Source organism: Grammomys surdaster, unplaced genomic scaffold (genome assembly GCF_004785775.1).
Source record: "Grammomys surdaster isolate TR1022 unplaced genomic scaffold, NIH_TR_1.0 169, whole genome shotgun sequence".
NCBI lineage: Eukaryota > Metazoa > Chordata > Mammalia > Rodentia > Muridae > Grammomys > Grammomys surdaster.
The window spans coordinates 16,372,854-16,392,637 of NW_021604617.1; the positions used below are offsets into that span (position 1 = coordinate 16,372,854).

Sequence of the window (19,784 nt, forward strand, 5' to 3'; positions counted from 1 at the left end):
AGAAAAATACACTTTAGCCAGGTAAAACCAAATGACAATCAAAACAATATGAGCTATTACTGCTGCCTTTGATTGCTTTCCAGAAGTTAGAGATAACTCCCTATAACTGAAGATATCATGTGCTTTGAACACAGGATCTGGAGGACCTGAACTGGACCTGACCTGAAGATCTTCTCCCTGAGGACTGATGTTCATATACAAGAAGGTTCTATACAATCTGCCAAGGAAGAAAAGAAATTAATAGCCCTATACTGCTATATATGTATATATGTGTGAATATATGTGTGTGTGTATATGTGTATATATACATGTGTATATTTGTATACATATATACATATATATGCATACACATATACATATATACATCTATACATATAAAATACATATACAGCTGGATACAGAAATATATAGCTATATAAGTATATACATGTATATGTAATGGATATAACAATAATAGATAACACATTTTCTAGATAGATAGATAGATAGATAGATAGATAGATAGATAGATAGATATGCATATACACACATTCACACATTTTTTTAAAAGGCCAGGATTTAAGAAGGAACAAGGTGTGCAATGGCATAGGAAAAACTGGAAGAAGAAAGGGAATGGAGGGAATTAATATAATTATACTTTGGTCTTATAAAAGCTCATGTCACATTGCTGTCTATTCCACCAGTCTACATATCTGCACATGTAGCAATGCTATGCTGTTTTATTACAGCTATAGAGAATAAGGTCAAGCAGTACCATTATTTCTCTTGGATGATTATGTGTAAGATTGTTCTAACTTGTTTGCTTGCTTGGTTATGTAGTCCTATACAAAATGTAGGATTCTTTTCTTAATGTTTTTAGTAGTGTTAGTATTATTTCATTTGAATTACATTGAGTCTGTTGAACATTTTGGTTGTCATGGACATTTTATTACTTGAATTAGTCCATGAATGTAGGACATGTTTTCTTTTATTTTTCTTCCATATATGTTTTCATTTCCATTGCATAATATAATTACATAATTGACCCCTTCTCTTTCCTCCCTCAAAACCTTCTCATATATTCACACCCCTCTTTCTGTCATTCAAATTCTTGGCCTCTTTTTTCTATAATTATTACATATGTACATGCATGTGTAATCATTTTAAATCCTAGAATTTTGTTACATTGTTATTAGCTTTAACTAGCTTTCTTGGGGGAAGGGCCATATGTAGTTTTTACTTGTAAGATCATGTCATTTATGAATGGTGATAATTTAACTTCCCTTCTTCAGTTTGGGTACCCAACATCATTTTGTCTTACGTGGTTGTTCTGCCTAGGATATGCGACAGCTTGACAAATAAAAGTAGAAGTGGTCACCTATTAGTTCTAAGTCTCAATAAGCTTTTGCTTTCTGCTATGCATGAGAATGTTAGCTGCTATACATATTAAATTTCCATTTGTATACTGAAGTATGCTATTCTTTAAATCAATTTATTCAGAGAATTTTTCTCACAAAAAGGATCAAGCTTTATGGCATGGCTTTTCTGCACTCATTGTCACTTACTCTGTTGCTGTGTATACTTATTGATAAGAACAAGTCAATATAAAGTGTGTATAAGGAAGTACCTTTGTACTCCTTCATGGAAACTTATGTGGTCATCTTTGAGCATATCATGAAAAATAATTCAAAGAGGTGATGGGCTAGCTCAGTAGGTAAAGGTGTTTATTCCCAAGCCTGGCAATGTGAGTTCCATTCCCAAACCCATATGGTAGGAGAAAAGAGCCAATTACTGTTGGTTGTCTTCTGACCTCCACAGTGGCATTCGTATACACACACACACACACACACACACACACACACACATATACACAAACTAAAAAACTAAAAAACTACATGAAAGAATTTTAAAGAAGAGATTAAACTATTATTGGATATTTTTACATCTTCGTGTTGATCTGTATTTTCACAGGAAACTCTCCATGGATTATTTTTAAATAAGTTCACACAAGCTTTGATAAGAATAGGGAATTTGATGAGTGACATGTATAAGGAGCATACTGGTCTTCCATCATGCCACACCAATACATGAAGAGCAGGCTGGCCATGGCAATGAAGGTAACAATGAGTACAGACCTGGACTTAAATCCTAACCAGCCATTCTCCTTCAGTGGGAACCAAGGGAAGTTCCAGAGTGTCTGAGCACTCTGCATTGAAGTATTTCAACAAAGTACTTGCTGTTCCAGCACCACTTTCCAAACTGGGTCAGCATTCAGACTACATATGATTTAAGAACACCAAATTTGATTCAGATGCACGTTAAAGATAATCCCTTCTGTGATAAGCTTACAGCTGAACAAATTATAAAGAGATCGGACCTAGCTGGAGAAGTCCTTAAAAGGGATACCTTGTCTCTACCCCTTCCTTTGTCTCTGCTTCTGGGCCACCATCACTGCTTCTGGGCTTTCCCCATCACTCCCTCCTCCTAGGATATTAGTGCACTGCCTCAGTTTCTGTGGTCCAGGTTCAAAGGTTGACTAAGCCAGTCGCGCCATGGACTACATACAGCCTCTGGAATCATGACCCAAAATAAATGTTTCTTCCTTTTCTTGAGGCTTCCCCTGCCCCAGAGGAAAATGAAACACCACAATCTCCATTAATGAAAACTGTGATTTGAGTTTGCCTATGATGCGAGGTGTTAAAGGAGTGGGGGAGGAATGCTGGTATTATACAGTCTATAAAAATTTTTATTTTCTTGATGAGGCTTGAACTAAACATGATATTACAAGAAATATGTTATCAATCAGATTCTATGTTTTTAGGGAAACAATTAGTCCCTGGCTTCTCTTTGTTACCTGAAAATCCTTGGCAGGGAGCCACATGGGTCTTTAGTCCTGGTCCTTTTCCTGGAGGGCGGGGGCCACTGGAGGAGCTGCCCACATTTCTTATACAGCTTTAGGGAAAAGACTCATAACCATACTTAATGTATAAAACCTGTGATTTCCATGCAAACGGCTGCTTTCCTCGGATTTAAAAAAAAAAAAAAGCGAAAGCCCTCTTTAACAATTTAAAGTCTTTTAACTATTTCCTTTCTTTCTGATCTTCTGGAAACACCCTTTAACTTTCTCTGCCTACAGCCTGCCCTTGAGTGACACTTTCTGATCATTTTAAAAAGAGGCTGGCAAGAGCTCCTTAAGCCCACCTCAGGTACATATACTAGCAGACTGACAGAATGGCAGGGCCCTCTCTGGCCCCTAAGTCACAACTAATTTCTTCAACCATACTGGTTTTTACACTCTCACTGCATTTCAAACAACACAACTTGGGCCCCTTCTTGGGAACTAAAGCCATTGGGTTCAGCTGGCATGGAGGTTTTCTGTGCTACAACCTTCCCTTAGACTTTCACTAAGAAAAGGAAACCAAATAGAAACAGGTGCATCCGCGGTATGCAAATGAGAGAAGGTAACCTCTGAAACTATTTCACAGGAAACAGAAGATGCACAAGCTGCTCCCTAACTAAAACCACAGGAGGGGTGTCAAATACTGAATGCTAAGCCACAGGAGGCCTGCAGGCTGAAGAGGCAGTGAATTCCCCAGTGAGCTCTAAACTCCTGATTGGCAAAGTACACCAGGCCCAAGAGGCCCTCTGGTGCTGAGCCACAGGGGGCCCATCAAGTGCTCAGGTGGAAGGTAAGCGGAAAGAGAAGGAAGCAGACAAACTGTGTGAGGGAGCTTGAATGAGAGGCCACCGATTTGCCAAGGGTGAAGAAAAATGAGAGGCACTACTGGGAATACCTGAAGGAGAACTGCATTAAGAAAGGAGGTTCTGCTCTCTCCCACAGTGCATCTTTTCCCCCATCGGAAAGTGCATCTCACGAGGAGTGAGTTTCTGGCCCAGGAATTCTAAAGAAATACTGTGCTGAATGAGTTCCAGATCAGGTCTGGCAGGAAGAGTTTCCCAACATCAGCACCTCCTAAGTGGTTGCTCAAGTCTCAGGAGAGTCACCACCCATTCCTGTTCACCAAGGTTCTTTGTTAGGAATGACTGGTGAGATACTCCCCGTTCCTCATCTTCTCATTCTCCTTTTCTTATTCTAATATTTCCTGGCCATCTTCAGCATGCCAAATCCTATATTGTACCTGGTAGCCATAAACAAACAAGCAAAAAAAAAAAAAAAAAGAGAAATATCCCTCTGACCTCAGGGTAATATAAAAGCAAAAAATAATTATAGATTAACGGTTTGTAATAGAAAGATGACCAGGATATTGTAGGGACACACAATCAAATGAAAATTCAAAAGTGTTTTAAAATAGTTCAGTGTTAAAGAATAAAAGTAAGCGCACCAGGACAAGAGATGAAAGAAAAGAGAGATGGAGAAGGAGAATGGATTAAGCAAGGGGTACATGCCTACAGTCTCAATACTGGAACCGAGCACAAAGAGAGTCTCTTTGAGACAGGATCTCTGCTGAACTGGAATAAAGGAAACCCTATCCTCTGACGGCTAGGATTGCAGAAGCCTCCCACTTCTATCATTTTGTTCTGGGTTTTGACATTGGGTACTGACTAGAGTGTATATGGGACTTTACGCCAGTATGACAAGCACAGGCTATAGGCTATGTGGATTGGGATTCCCATAGTTTAGGACTGTGGATTGAGTTTTATAAGGGAAAATCCCAATAGCAAGTGAGGCAAGTGATTTCTAAAGCGAGAACTTTTACTACCTAGACAGTTAACTCCAAGAACTTAATTGTACATTCTGTCTAGCATGTCACTGAAGCAGAGAAGACTCAAGAATAGAGGCACAAGCCTCCACTGAGGGAGGAACAATATGTCCCTAAAGGAAGAGACAGAAGTGATGACAGCTTTTGATGGAGAATATTAGCAATAACAACACTGAAGTGGTGACAGTTATTAGACTATACATTGAGACACTGCTATTAATCATAAAAAGGGGGATGATTACATCACAGTTTGTTTTAATATTTTGATAACTGTACCAATAAAACTGTAATCCTAACATTACTTAATGTATCATAATGATTATCCTGACAAGGATCGTATTTCACTAGAACTGTTGAAGGAGTTGAAGCCACAAAAGACATTAAGAAACCCTGGACAGAGGAGCAGTAGGGTAGCAATCAACACAGACCCACCTAGATTCCTGCCCCTGCTGGCCTTTCTACCTGAGATGCCTAGTTACTTGGCCAAATTCTTATTGTTAAATGCTGCATATGAAGAGAGTCCAGAAAGCCCCTCGAGGGAGTATAATCAACTCAAGAAATGGCAACTATACCTACGCCAATAATAAGGAAATCATGAATTATTTAATTCTGCATTCCAAAAATATCTGCATGGAAAGCAGACCATAAAGAAAAGAGCAAAAGAGTAATTCAATTAGAGCAAGCAAATAAAGCCCTGATCCACATTACAAACCTCCACGGCAGTGGTCCCTGCTTGGCTCACACTTCCTGTGCTAGCCAGCAGGGAAGTACATATGTAATCACTCAGGCCCCCTTCTCCTGCAAGAAATGCCAACATCTCCTTAAAGAATATTAATTCCATGAAACAGAGGTCTTGGAGGAAGAACACTAGGTGAAATAAGTATAGGTTTATGTCAAGAAAAAAAAACCTCTCATTAATTCTTGTAATGCAAAATATACAGGATGGGCCAAGCTAAGGGTGGTTTCTTGTTTATAAGGATAAACAGATATATGCTCCTTGGCTTCCCATTTTCTAGGTTTTATCACTAAAGTCCTAAGCCCTAAGAAACCCCACAGTTCTAGAAAAACTAGGGTAGGCAGTCATTCAATTTATTAATGATTTTAAAGGGGTTGATTCATAATACTATGTCTCCAAATTAATTTTAATTCCACTGGATGATGTTCTCAATGTTCAAGGCTGAAAAGAACCCCTCAATGTTCTGAATGACCAAGGCTGTGCATTTTAAATAATATGAACTTCAAGTCTTACTTCTGGGAATGTACTCATTTTACGAGGTAAATATAATCTCTAAGTCCTTTAAAGATATTTACCATGTGGCTTTATATTTTTGTAAGACTGTAGCCCTTTAGGATATGACCATGGTGTCTAACAGGACATACATAGCTAACCCTATTTTCCAGTAAACTGACTAACTGCTCACACTGGCCATTCAATTAGTCTGTACCTCTCAGTGGAGCCTCTTAATGTGGGGTCCACACTGGCATTATAGCCAGAAAGCAAAGCCATAGCAACTTGCCACACTGAAAGTCCACAGTTTCAAAGGGAGCAATTGCCTTCCATTTTAACTAAATTGTATGGCTCCTCAAAGATGTTGACCCAACCCAGATATCCAAGACTGTGAGACAAATAAGAAATCTCCCATCGACTGTATTTAATTTGTAGGAGCTAATCAAAAGTAATTTGGATTATTCTTGAGGTCATAGAGCACCTTGGTTTATTCCTAACAACACTGGATGCTTTATAGGTACTACCCAAGAGTAACATGGCTCATTCTCAGAATATCTTGATTTATTGCTAACAACATTGGACGCCCTTTACTTGCACCTTGCTGTCCTAGACCCTCTCATTCCACAACTACTCTTTCTGATATCTTTTCTTGCCAGATAAATGATAAATTCTTCCAAGATACCTTCTTTTTCCTCCTCATATGCATTGATACCAACACATATTATATTTTCAAGGTTTTCTTAGTCAATTCTTTGAGAATTGCCAAATCTAAATCTACATTCCTAGTAAATTTTCCTCCCAGTCTCCAGCAATATGGTTCCTGTTACCATCTGGGCATCTACATATAAAATTTAGCATAGCTATGAAACGAAAGTGATCAAGTTCCTTGATAAATCTACCCTTGCCCCTGTATGCTACTTACTTTTCCTTATCTTTGTGACAAAAATACCAGTGAAAGGCCACTTAAAGGAGAACATGGACCAAGTTTATTCTGGCTTATGGCTCAAAGGAATCATTTTCTCTTGACAGGAATGACATAGCAACAGGCAAGGAAGGCATGTGTGGTCACTGAGGGAGGAGGCCATTTGATTACTCTAAATCTACAGTCAGGAGAGAGATCTCAATGAAGGCAAGGGTTCACTTGCATTCTCCTTGTATTCAGTCTGGGACCCCAGTCCATGGTTCAGCACCACCCACACTTAAAGTGAATCACCCTGCCTCAATTAATCTAATGTAAAAAAAATCACCCATAGGCAAATCTAATCTAGATAATCTATCATAGATTTGCCCAAAGACTATTGGAATTCAGATAAATCTTCATAGATGCCTGAAAGCTTGCAAGGCTAGCTGATTCTATTTCTTATCAAGATAATTGATTTAAGCCACCTAACCTGTATCCTCTATTTCTATGAAGAACACCCCTATTCTGTACCAGCCTATGGGGAAATATTCTGCTCATCCCTGCCTCAGCTTCCTTTTCCTGAATAACTGATAAACTGCCAAGTCCTAACATTTCTGATTTCCCTTATAATAAATGTATTTTCCATAGTAATTACTGCATTTACTGCTACCATTAAAGTTTATAATTTGAAATCCTAGGAACAATGTTTACTTTAAAATTTTAATGCATAGTTCCTTTCAGAAGTAGCTGTAGAGTCAGGGGACATGCGTAAATTGCTTATTGAACCCAAGTTTGGCCAAAAGTTTGGATCCCTACAACAAAAGATGTGGAAATGCATGTTTGTACTCCTACAACAAGATGGGAAGCAGACAAGAGAATCACCAGAAACTCTCAGGTCATCTAGCCTGGCATATTCAAACAAGAAAACCTGTTTCCCATAAGGCTCAACACCTAAGGGTGACCTCTCACCTCCACACCTGTCCCATAGAGCTTGTACACACCCATGTACTACAAAAATCAAACACATACACCAAGTAACAACGATAAAAGAAGTAAGTGTCACATCACATGGAAGTTTATGCAGGTTGTACAGGAGGAAGACATTGACTTGGCAACAATAAAATCACACTCCTCTGAGAAAGAAACACATCATGAGTATACATCAAGGTATACTTCTCCTGTTCCTCTCACTCTGATCCACAAGCTGTTCAGTAGTTCCAGATGTCGGGGAGACTGAGATAGAAGAAAGAAATGTTGGAAAGCCTGTGATTTTCTAGACGAGGTTAAATATCAAATAAACATAGGTTTCTTACCTCACATGCATCAAATCTAACCTCAGTCCACCCAAATTAAGACCCTTATGCCCTGGGGAAGTATAGTGCCCCTAAAGCTCTGCAGTTTATGATACTGATATTAATGGACTTTCACAGTAAGGATGTTTCTCAGGTGAGGGAAACTATAAAGGATTTAAAAAACTACTCAATTAGAGAAAACCCTCATTAGTTCCAGCAAGTTAGCAAGCCATAAAGAGTGTCAGGGCCTACAGGAGTTTGGATCCCAAGAGAAGAGTCTAAGTGAGCTCTAATTAGCCCAGTGATTGAGTCCAACACAGATTGACAAATTGAAATTTGAGAGAGGGAGAAAATCTATCTCAACATTATTCTGTCACTATTTTTGTTTTTACACTCATTTTGTAACTCGTAAGAAACAAAAGTACCCTCTCAGTAACTGAAATTTCATTTTTATGGAGGAGAGAAAATATAGCTTAAATGAAAAGGGCAATCTATGCCTGGGTTGGCCACTCTAGCAAGGGCACCAAGTTATAGGGCAAGGTAGTGAAATTGGGCCACTGGTAGTCCTCCCTTGGGAAAGCCATGGGAATTCCTTGTCTTCAAGTGTTTTATCTCACAAACTCAATCATATGTTAGGGACACAGATCTAAAATACAACAGACAGAGCTCTAAGATTCACTTCACAGATTTTAGAAGGTAAAGAGCAACAGAGTAGAAAACAAGGAGACTAAATTTCTTTTTTTTAAGATTTATTTTATTTTATCTTTTATGTATGAGTGTTCATCCTACATCTTCTGCATACCAGAAGAGGGCATCAGATCCCATTACAGATGGTTGTGAGCCACCATATGGTTGCTGGGAATTGAATTCAGGACCTCTGAAAGAACAACCAGTTCTCTTAACCTCTGAGCCATCTCTCCAGGCTTGAGACTGAAATTCTATTCTTCACCTTGGTATAAAAATTTGGGATGATAATGTTAGTGTGTTCAATAGCATTTCACAATTTAGCATAAGCTTGAACCATCTGAATAGCCACTGTGTTTTCAGCCAGTTCAACAGTCTCATATATTTCATAAATATGAATACTTCAAATGACTTTATACATAAAAATATTTACTATTAATACAAATAAAAACAACCAAAACAAATGAAGTACTAACTATTCTCCTTGTCTAAGGATTTTTGCACTAATGTTACTTAAGGTAATAAATTTAGACAGCACATTTTTAGGATATGATATATGAAAATTCCACTAATATTCAATATTTTAAAAACAAACTGCACAGAAGGATTTGTAGAAATAGCTACTATACAAATTAAATGATGAATTTCTGTTTTCTGTGACCTACGCAAAGGTCACAGAAGGTTTTCTAAGTCTTAGTTTCCAAACATTGTTTCATCTTTTGCTTCAGACTTTCTATTTGGTTATTTCTATTTGACAATAATGCTACAAAAAAGATTGTGTGTCAAAAGTGCTATGTTGAAAAGCGTGCTTGTCTATTCTTCCTTAGAAAACTTTAAGGATGCCTTTTATCTTCGTGTTCAAAATAAGACCAAAGAGAAGCTCTGGTCTCATCTAGCCTTTATTTTCTGCATTGAAATAAATGATTCTACATTTTTTTTCATTTATCTCCTTATGCCATCATGGTCTTCTCTTCCAAGGAGAGGTTCCCAGCTGTGGATGAGGAATAGCGGGCCATTCCAGTGTCAGGGTAACCGATGTTGCAACTTGAACTGTTGAAGATTTTTATAAGAAAAGGAGGCAAGGCTCAGCATCATAGGTAATTCAAAAACCGAAGAATCCTAAGACCAACCTGTCTCCCAGTGTCCTGAATGTCTGATCTGTACAAGCTAACAGTCTAAACACAGCCTCCCTACAGAAGAAAGACAACACACAGTTATTTAGCTCTAAACACCTTTTGAATTAAGGCAGATACATCTGCTCTTAATTACATATGTACACATACACACATGTAAGCACACATACAGTGGTAGATTAAAGACAGCTGGCGATGCTAGCTAGTCTTTTCAGTGTGAATCTTAGCTGAACTTTGTACCTTTCCTAGCAGAATGTGAGAGCCAAGATGCTCTGAGTCTGTGAGAACTGGCTCAGAAGGAACACAGGTACCACCTATTTTCTTGGCTCACTTACTCTCATGGTAGTGTCTATGTACTCTTTGGATGCACCACGGTGCTTTGAGGAAAGGCAAGCAGCTCCACATATAAACCCTACGAGGTAACCATCAGAGCCCTCTTAGCCAGCTTTAGACTAGAAGACAGTGATGCCTTAGATTGGAAGATTCTAATGCCTTGCACTGCTAGATAGTGAAGCTGTAGACTGCTAGTCACATGAGCCCAGACATCATCTGATGATATTTAAAAGAACCTAAATGGAAACCCTTTAAGTCAAGTATCCTTCTACCAAATTGTGAGCAAAATAAAACCTGTATTTTAAATTCTTAGGCTTCTGGGGAGCTTAGAAGATAATGACAGAATTACAGAATATCCACAACTAAAAACATTTTAATGCTATGCATCACACTAAGGACTCTGGTAATTGAAGCCTAAATATCTTTGTCTTCCATTATTTAGTAATCTAGAATGAGTTAGTGGTGGTCTCAGTGGCCATTTTGGACCTCCTATGTGTTACAAGACCAAATGATCAAATCTATTTCAGCTAGAGAGGCAGGATATAAATATATATATATATATATATATATTTAATATATATATTGTTTAGTTTATAACTGGTGCAACAGAACTAAATATTTATGTATATGTAAGCCATTCTAAATATTTATGTATATGTAAGCCATTCTAAGTTGGATATAGTCTCAGCTAATAAATAAAAGTAAATCAAGCACTTTTATTCATTCACTCATGCATTCATTCATTCATTCATTCATACATTGTTTTCTTTTTAATTGTGTTGGGGGTCAAGGATACGTGCATGTGAGCAAAGATGTCCATATGGGCCAGAGGCATTGGATCTCCCTAGATCTGGAGCTGCAGGTAATTGTGAGCTACCCATTATAAGTGCTGAAAACCAAAACTGAGGTCTCCTCTGTTGGAGCAGTACCTGCTCTTAACTCTTAAGGCACTGCTCCGGCCCCAGATAAAACCAATTCTATAATCACATCATTTTATAGAAATTTCTTCTTTCGGAAATCACTTTCTGATTATACTCATTTTGTCTCATGTCACCAACATCCTACAATGCTTTTTAATGTAACCAGAAAATGCCCTAAATGCTGCTATGTTTGAATACCACATGGCTTTGATGAGGCTCTATACTGGCCAAAGTACTCAAGTTTTGAAAATCAGAACAAACAAAAGGACTATTATAAAAGAAAAAAAACAGTACCCCTATTCATGTCTTCAAATAAGACTTGTTCAAAGCAAGAGAGGAAATGAAATTGGAAATTCTACCATCACATACACACCAAGAAAGATTCCAGAGACGACAGGACACTGTGTCCATGTCCTTCAAAGCAGAATCCTATCTATTGAGATTATAATATATTTTCCTCCTAGTAAATCTTCACTGTACTCTCTGTGTGGGGTGTGTCTGTCTGTCTGTCTGTCTGACTTTATCAAGACTAAGAGCTCTTCTGGAAGACATTCTGGAAGCATCTTACATAAATCCTCACAAGTAAGTTCAGGCCAAGACATGAAGGAAAACATTAGATAGATTGTTTTGCCACGTACCCAACTATTCTTTAGGAAGGCTTAAAATTACTAGCTTAGGTAAGATAGAACTTGTTCTCACTTCTTAGGATGTCTAGAATTCATTGAACCTGCTTTTCCAGTACGGACAAGGCAATGCATGTATGTTTGCTTGCATAAAACAAAAATACATTAAACCACAAGGTCAAATTCTTCACAATTCCCCCCACTGACTGCTTTTAATGCCACAGAGAGGCATTTATAGCTTTCTCAAAATCCAACGTCTCTGAAGACAGACCACCTTGAAGAAAAACAGCATCATGCTTAAAATAGATAGCCTTAGACTAGAATATAGTGATACCTTAGTCTGAAAGATAGGGATGCCTTAGATTGGAAGATAGTGATGTCTTGAACTGCTAGATATGTGAAGCCTTAAACTGCTAGACAGTGATGCCTTGCACTGCTAGATCGTGATAGCTTAGACTGGTAGACAGTGTTGCCTAGACTGGAAGATAATGATTCCTTAGACTGGAACACAGTGATGCCTTGCACTGGGGTAGTAAAGCCCTGTTTTTATGGAAAGGGATGGGTCTGAGGTCATTCCATAAAATTGATTTCCCAGAAAATGGAAATAGGCAATTTACTCTAAGAATTTTATTGAAAAATTATGCTATTCTATTTGAATAATGATGGGAATGTTCTACACATTTCCTTTATTAATGAATTAAAATACACAAAACACCATAAAATTATATTAGAGGTTCAAAAGTATCACTTAAATCTTCCTTACCAGTCACTTTCATTTTGTAAAATCAGCAGTTCCATTAAAATCGTATTATGTAAAAATGGGTTTTTACTGTAATAATAGTTATTACCTATTTAGCTCCCAAGGATGTTGTGAAAATTAAATAATAAGCCATTGGAAAGCAAATACAAAATGTTGCTAATATCAGGGGCCAAGAGTGGCAGCCAGATGGCAAGAAGAAAGGGAAAGAGCACCCCAAATATACCACAAATCACAGCTTTCACCTCCAAGTCCATTCCTACAAGCACTCAAAGCAGTGGCCATGTAGACTGACGCTATTTCATTTCTTAGTATTATGATATATTCATCTTAGCCCTTGTGTTCTATAAATGAGGGTCATTTACATAGTTACATACATGTACACATACATACATGCATATATACATATATACATACATACATACATACATACTTACATACATACAAACATGAATGCAACAGTGAACCCAGGTTTGTCTGATTTGATTGGATCACTCTATATCCACTGAGGAATTTTTCCCTTTTCCTAGTGTCTCATAATCATGCTTTGAATTCATGCCCCATCATTCACAGACCATTTCACGTACCTTTTCCTCCAAAATCTTCTCCACTATTCACTGAAGACGGTTTGCTTCTGTACACATTATGCTTGCTGTAGTTTGGGATTATTATTATTCATTATATGTTTTATTAACACAGCTAAACAACTGGCAGTCTGAGAGCATGAGCCTAGCTTATTCACTTTTGGCAGCTAGGACCTAAAATACATGATGCGCCAAAACCTCACACACAAGGCAAATGATCTTACCAATGGTATATTGTGTTAGGTTCCTATCTAAGCAGCTTCTCTGGCTTTTCTAAGAGTGAAGAGGCATACGGTTAAAAGCACCCAATTGCTTTGTATTTGTTTTCATTTCTAGTTAAAGGGACAACATGAATTGTAAATAATGAAGTATAATGCTTTTATGAAATAGGCTGAATTTCATGAATCAAAGCGGGTAGGTGGGGTAATTTTAAAAAGTGAGGGAAATCCAATAAAGAAAGCTAGGTAGGGGCCTGGTAAAGCAGTTGCTTCGAATGTACAAGCCTCTGGGTTTGAGTCCCAGTGAGTGATTATATATGCGTGTGTGTGTGTGTGTGTGTGTGTGTGTGTGTGTGTGTGTGTAGGGGTGTGTCTATGTATGTGTGTGTATGCTGCATGCATATTTATATGTATAATTATGAATATACACATGTGTGTATGAGAGAGGGAGGGAGGAGGGAGGGAGAGGGGGAAGGAGAGAGAGAGAGAGAGAGAGAGAGAGAGAGAGAGAGAAATAAAAAAGAAAGGAAAAGAAAGAAAGAAAGAAAGAAAGAAAGAAAGAAAGAAAGAAAGAAAGAAAGAAAGAGTATCCAATGCTGTCTTCCTTCCCTACCTTCTTTCCTCACTAACTTGGTAGAATCTGAGTAGGTTATTTCCCATATCCATGTCCCAGATTCCTCATTTGTGAAGTGACGGATAATAACAGGATCTACTTACAAAGCAGTTGTGAGAACACGTGAAAAAGTGCCCATATCGCAGCATAGTAAATGACACGCACCAAGCACTCTCATTAGAAAAAAATAATAATTCACATTTCTTAGGAATCTGTTCAAAGGATAAGAAATTGGTTCTCACTTCCTTGCAGCCTCGAAGTTGTACTGAGTCAAACCTTTCAACCTCAAAGATTTGCTTTTGCTGTCAAATTTCCAATGGCAACATTAAGCTCATCCAAGTTCCTCATTCAAGGACCATTTAGTTTTATCAGACTTGTGCCAGACTCAGTGAGCGCACTTGAATCAAAGAAGGTTGGGAACTAAGCGAACAAAACCAGTCACGAAAGTGTGAAGGGGCAAATCTACAGGGAGACGCCGGAGGTAGATTCGACATGAAGACCCATGATATCAAGAAATATTTGTCAAAAAAAAAAGCAACAAAGAAGCTTCTATCTCATGTCCAACACTGAATGCCCCAAATGAATTTAAATGCTGGTCACTATCAGACCATTCACTGCCATCAAAAGAGGTTTACACAAGAATGGAAAACAGCCGGGTAAAGAACAAGGGCTTCATCACCTGATCATAGCTCCTTTTCCCGCCTCTTTTTTACTTGAATGCTAAATTTAACAAACACGGAGTATGTATCACAATCCCCCTCCATCCATTCTCATAGTAACGCTGCTGCGTGGATTAAAAGATGCCTTACATGTATCCTCTACCTGCAGCTGTGTTCCCAGCCCTCCCTTCCCCACAGCATTGATCTCTCATTTCGGAGCAGCTTCCTGGACGATCCAGGCCCACCATCCTGAACTAATGGTGGTTACAGGGCTGAAGGGTAAGAAAGAACACTGGACTCCCAAGCACCAGAGTACACCCTCAACACAGCTTGCAATGTTAAGCAAGATGGTTGAGACGCCTGCTTGTTCAGCATCAAAGCCCCAAAAGATTCTAAAAGCTTGGCGACTTTCAAAAGCTTCCCTAGCTTCCTGCAATGGAGACAGGGAAATCTCTAGTTTCATGGGAAAAACCAGAGCCTGGGGCAAATCCGCTGGCTAGATTCATCAAATAAATGAGTCATCAAACGTGACTGAGGGAGAACAGATTTTTTTTTTGTCTTTGCAGTATAGAAATGACTCACAAGCCCATTTATTCAAAAAGTTACATTCTCCATTGAAGAGAGAGGTGGATAATGGGGAAACTGGATGATAACATTTCAAATTTGCATGAGACATTTCAAAACCTCCTGTCATTCATCTTTCTATGCAGTTACAAAGAAATCACCAAGGGCTGCAAAGTGACCCGTCTGTGTGGGGGTTCTGCTGTTTGTTATTGTTGTTTTGCTTTGGTTTTTTTTGTTTTTGTTTTGTTTTGTTTTGGGCTGAGTTGGCTCTGCTATCTTAAATAGAGTGAACAACGTATCCACTCCGTTTTACTTTACCCTTAGTCCTTTTGGAAAGGCAATGTACTCTACTGCTTAAAATAATGACTTAGAATCAAATTGCATGGATTCAAATCCCTACTCATATCAACTGCAAGTTAATGGATTCTGACCACATTACTAAGCTGCCACGAACCTCTGTCTCTCTGTCTGCAAAAATGAAAGACAATAGCATTCCTCTTTTACAAGGTCCTTGAGAGGCTTAATCAAGTGCATAAAGAACAGTTCTTGGTATATTGTTAGTGCTAAATAAATGTCTGGCATTATTATTGATTCACAGGCACAGACAAATGTTCTTTCTCCATTGCAGAGATCTTCTGTTTACTGTAACCATGAGATAGTCATATTGACCACAAATGGAATTTGGTTTGGTGGTGCTCAACAAAATTGTTCTATGAAGAGTATTTTTAATCTAAGTCTAAGGAGATTACCTCAGACTTTGCTGAACTCTCCTTTAAGGCAAATGAATGTTTTTAAATATGGGTATGCTTTACTGTGTTTTTAGAATTATCTTTTTTCTGCTTCTGTTCTCTTTCATTGACTCAAGTCTTTAAAACTAATAATAGTAGGTGTAGGTGGTATACAAAGGAAACAATTTCAAAAGTGAAGACAATCAACAGAACAGGAAAAAATATGTGCCAAGCAATCACATGACTAGGGATTAGTATCTAGAATATACAGGGAGCCCAAGAGTTGGAGATGTAGCTTCATGGTTGAGGACTTGCCTAGTATATGGAAAGTCCTCAATCCAATCCCTAGAACCAAAGTAAATAATTTAACTCAATGCCAGAAGAACAAATAATCTAATCAACAAATAAAATAAATTTGATTGACAGTTCTCAAAGAAGAAAGTATAAATCCAATGCATATGCAAAAAGTACTCAATATCGTCAGCCATAAAGGAACTAAAAATCACAGCTACACTGAAGATTCCATCTCATCCCAGCAGAATGGCTACCAACAAGAAAACAAATGACAATAAATGCTGGCAAGGATATTAGAGGGAGAGACAGCTCACTTACTATTAGTGGGAATGCAAACTGATCCAGCCATGATAGAAAATGAAGAGGTTCTTCAAAAAACTCAGAATGTTTCCTCTCCAAGATGACCCTCCACTCATGGGTCATAAACATAAGTAGCTACTTATTTCTCTCTGCTTCCCTGTCTTGCATTACATCACACAATCTTATACCATCAGACTGGGTCAGTTCAGTCCATCTGTTTCCCCTTCCCTGCTGGCTTCACTCACTGGGTAAAATCAAGACATCATCACCCGGTCCTGGGATGCTGTGGTTGAATCCTCCCCAGCCTTTTTCAACATCTTGCCATGTTTCAGGAAGGGACCATTTTAAAGCTGATTCAGGTACAGATGTAGAAGCTGGAATACGCAGGAAAGGCATAGAGTTAAAACAATGAAGACATTGTGACAAGTTCAAGATTCTATTGTTATTTTAAGACTGTGGTATCTTCACCTCTCAGACTAGCTGGTTTGAATATTAGAAGTTTCTAGAAAACATTTTACAGCAAGAAAGAAAGTTACTACCTAACCCTTATACTTCTGAGAAAATATATTCCAAGCTTATTAAACATTTGCATTCTGCTTCATTATAATATTATATATGCTTATTATGTATTATTTTGAATATTTTAATAAAGAAAAAACAATAATTGCCCAGAACCTCACCACATAATGATTACAACAATCAACGTTTTATTTGTATTTCCTCCCATAATATCTCAGTATTATTATATAATTGAAATTATATCAGATTCGGTTCTATTTAGTTAGCTTAGTTATTTTTCTTATATATTTTCTAATGACACTAAAACTCTATAAACTCAATTTTAGTGATTACACAATAGTCTATCATACTAGAAATCCATTATTCTCTTATTCCATAACATTTAACATGTAGAGTCTTTCTCACAGCAAACAATGTGATTTGAGCAATCTCTATGTGAATCTAACAATAGTCCTGATGATGGTCTTAAAGTGGACTCTCTCTTGGAATGGCTGAGTCAGAGTATGTTGTTCTCACAGCTCCTGGTGTACATGAATGGCAGGATCATGAGCTGGACAGTTCTTGTGTTGGTAATATATGCACAGATCATGTTTCCTTAACAACTCTGTTCCTGCTCAATAGCATTCTACTGGTACCACAACCATGGAATTGATAACCACTAACCACTTCTTAAAGAGACTTCTAGAACCACACTGTGGACCTTGCCATGCTGAGCTATATCCTTTTCTGCTTTGTTTTTTTTTTTTGTTTGTTTGTTTGGTTGGTTGGTTGGTTGGTTGGTTAGTTGGTTGTTTTTTGGTTTTTGGTTTTTGGGTTTTTTTGGTGGTGGTGGTGGTGGTTTTTTGGTTTGTTGTTGTTCTTGTTGTTCTTGTTGCTTTTCTCTATGATACAACAGTACAGCTAGGGGCCAGGAAGATTGTTTCAAAAAGGCTATCTCTTGACAGGGTAAAGAGAACCTCTTTCATTAGTGGTTAGTTTCACAACCATAAATAATGATCATCAATTTTTTTTAAAAGAAGTTCCTGATAGAGGTTGGAATCCCAAATGAATAACAAAAGCAAACAAATAAAACTAAACAAACAAAAAGAAAACCTTCCAGGCTGACAAGATGGACAGTAAATACTGGAGAAATAAAAATGTGCGTCTAGACTGATAATAGCTGTCTTAAAGAATTCCCAGCCAAAGAAGGAAGCAGATTTTGGCCAGGAGATGCTTCCTAAAAGAAGGAGTGACTGACCAGCATTGCAAAGATGTAAAGATTCTGAAGGCAAATGTGGAGGAAAGTGAAGGCCCTCACTCCTGATGTTGAAATGTGCATGAGCATATGCAAAGTTGAGAAATGAAATGTCAAGTGGGGGAATCAAATGAAATTTGTTGAAACAGAGCCAGGAGGCAAATGATGAATCAGGAAAGGCTTTTTTAATTAGTCAGAGAGTAAAATACTATGGAGACAGAGAGGCCAAAGATTTCAAGACCATTGGGCTAGCAGTTGATGAGTTCTATCAACTTCTAATAAATTGAGAAGATGGCATTTGGGAAAAAGTTAAGATATCCAGATGGATATGCACACCAAGCAGTGGATGGATGGTAATCATCCGCCATAAGGTCATAGTTGAGTCTTTGAAGATGAATATAATATCAGCAAAGAATCACCAAGAATAGACAAAATGCCACAAGCATGGGAATAACCCCCTGGTTTTTCTATTAGTGCCCTAATCTATAGAAGTGATAGTCTAATTTGAGTTCCATTAAAAACCCCAAAGGAAACAGAATGTAACCATGCAGAAATGGTAAGCACATAAATACATAAATACAACACCATGGCACTGGAATAAGGTGCTTCTTAGAACATGTCTATCTCCAAAAGAGGCTTTAAAATAGTTTACAAATATTAACACTGTAATACCTTCAGAATAATGCTTTCTCTTTGTTATACTTCCTTCTCTTTATGGCCTAAATAGTCCAAAAGAATAGGCCAAAGGGCATTTGTTATTATAACCACTAACTAGTACATAGAAGCCAGACATGATTTTTTGATGCTCTATATACAGGAATATAGCCAATGGACAAGGCTCTTTAGGCTTGTCCAGTCATGAGGCTCTTTAAAACGTCACAAAGTCTCAAAACAAACAAAAGAGAACAGAAAAACTGTTGTTTCACATTTCTATGACAGATGGTAGAAATAATCACCCCTCATTGCTGCTACTATCCTCTAGTTTATAGAAAGCTTAGATAGTTATTTTAATCTAGCAACCCAGACCTTCCAGTGACTACTTTAATGAAGAATATCATACACAAATTCCATCATCCTATTCCATCCTGCCTTAAGAACATGTTTCAGCTTCTTGTTACTTACTAAATCTCTATGTGGCTAATATCGCACCAAAATTCTGAGTTGTTTTTTTTCTTTAAAGCAGTCGTACTTTAAAAAGTATGCTTCAACATACTGCTTCTCTTTTCTTGGACTCTTGTGCAATAGAATGAGTTCAAGATGAGAACTTGTTAATAGTAAAAATCTGTAAGAGAGGGTATTAGAAGCCAACTATTGAGTTCGGCTATCAGGGAATGTATGATCAGAGAAGCTTCTTCTTAAGGTAGATGGCAGACACAGAAACTCACAGTTGCACAATGTGCAAAGAGTAAGAGACTTTGAAGCACTCACCCTAAAAGGGACGGGGTCTTTATGTAACCCCTTCCTTCAAGGATCAGGGATCTATGTGGAAGAGGAGAAAGA

At 37.9% G+C, this 19,784-nt stretch overlaps 1 protein-coding gene across 1 annotated transcript in view; it reads right to left on the reverse strand.

The window, feature by feature from the left end:
* The window catches only part of Pkhd1 (PKHD1 ciliary IPT domain containing fibrocystin/polyductin), a 433,222-nt gene that overhangs the window by 168,410 nt on the left and 245,028 nt on the right, over positions 1 to 19,784 (reverse strand). The window contains exon 52 of the mRNA XM_028766634.1: positions 16,777 to 16,905. Within this exon, the coding sequence (XP_028622467.1) occupies positions 16,777 to 16,905 (129 nt within the window). The remainder of the gene's footprint in view (positions 1 to 16,776; positions 16,906 to 19,784) is intronic.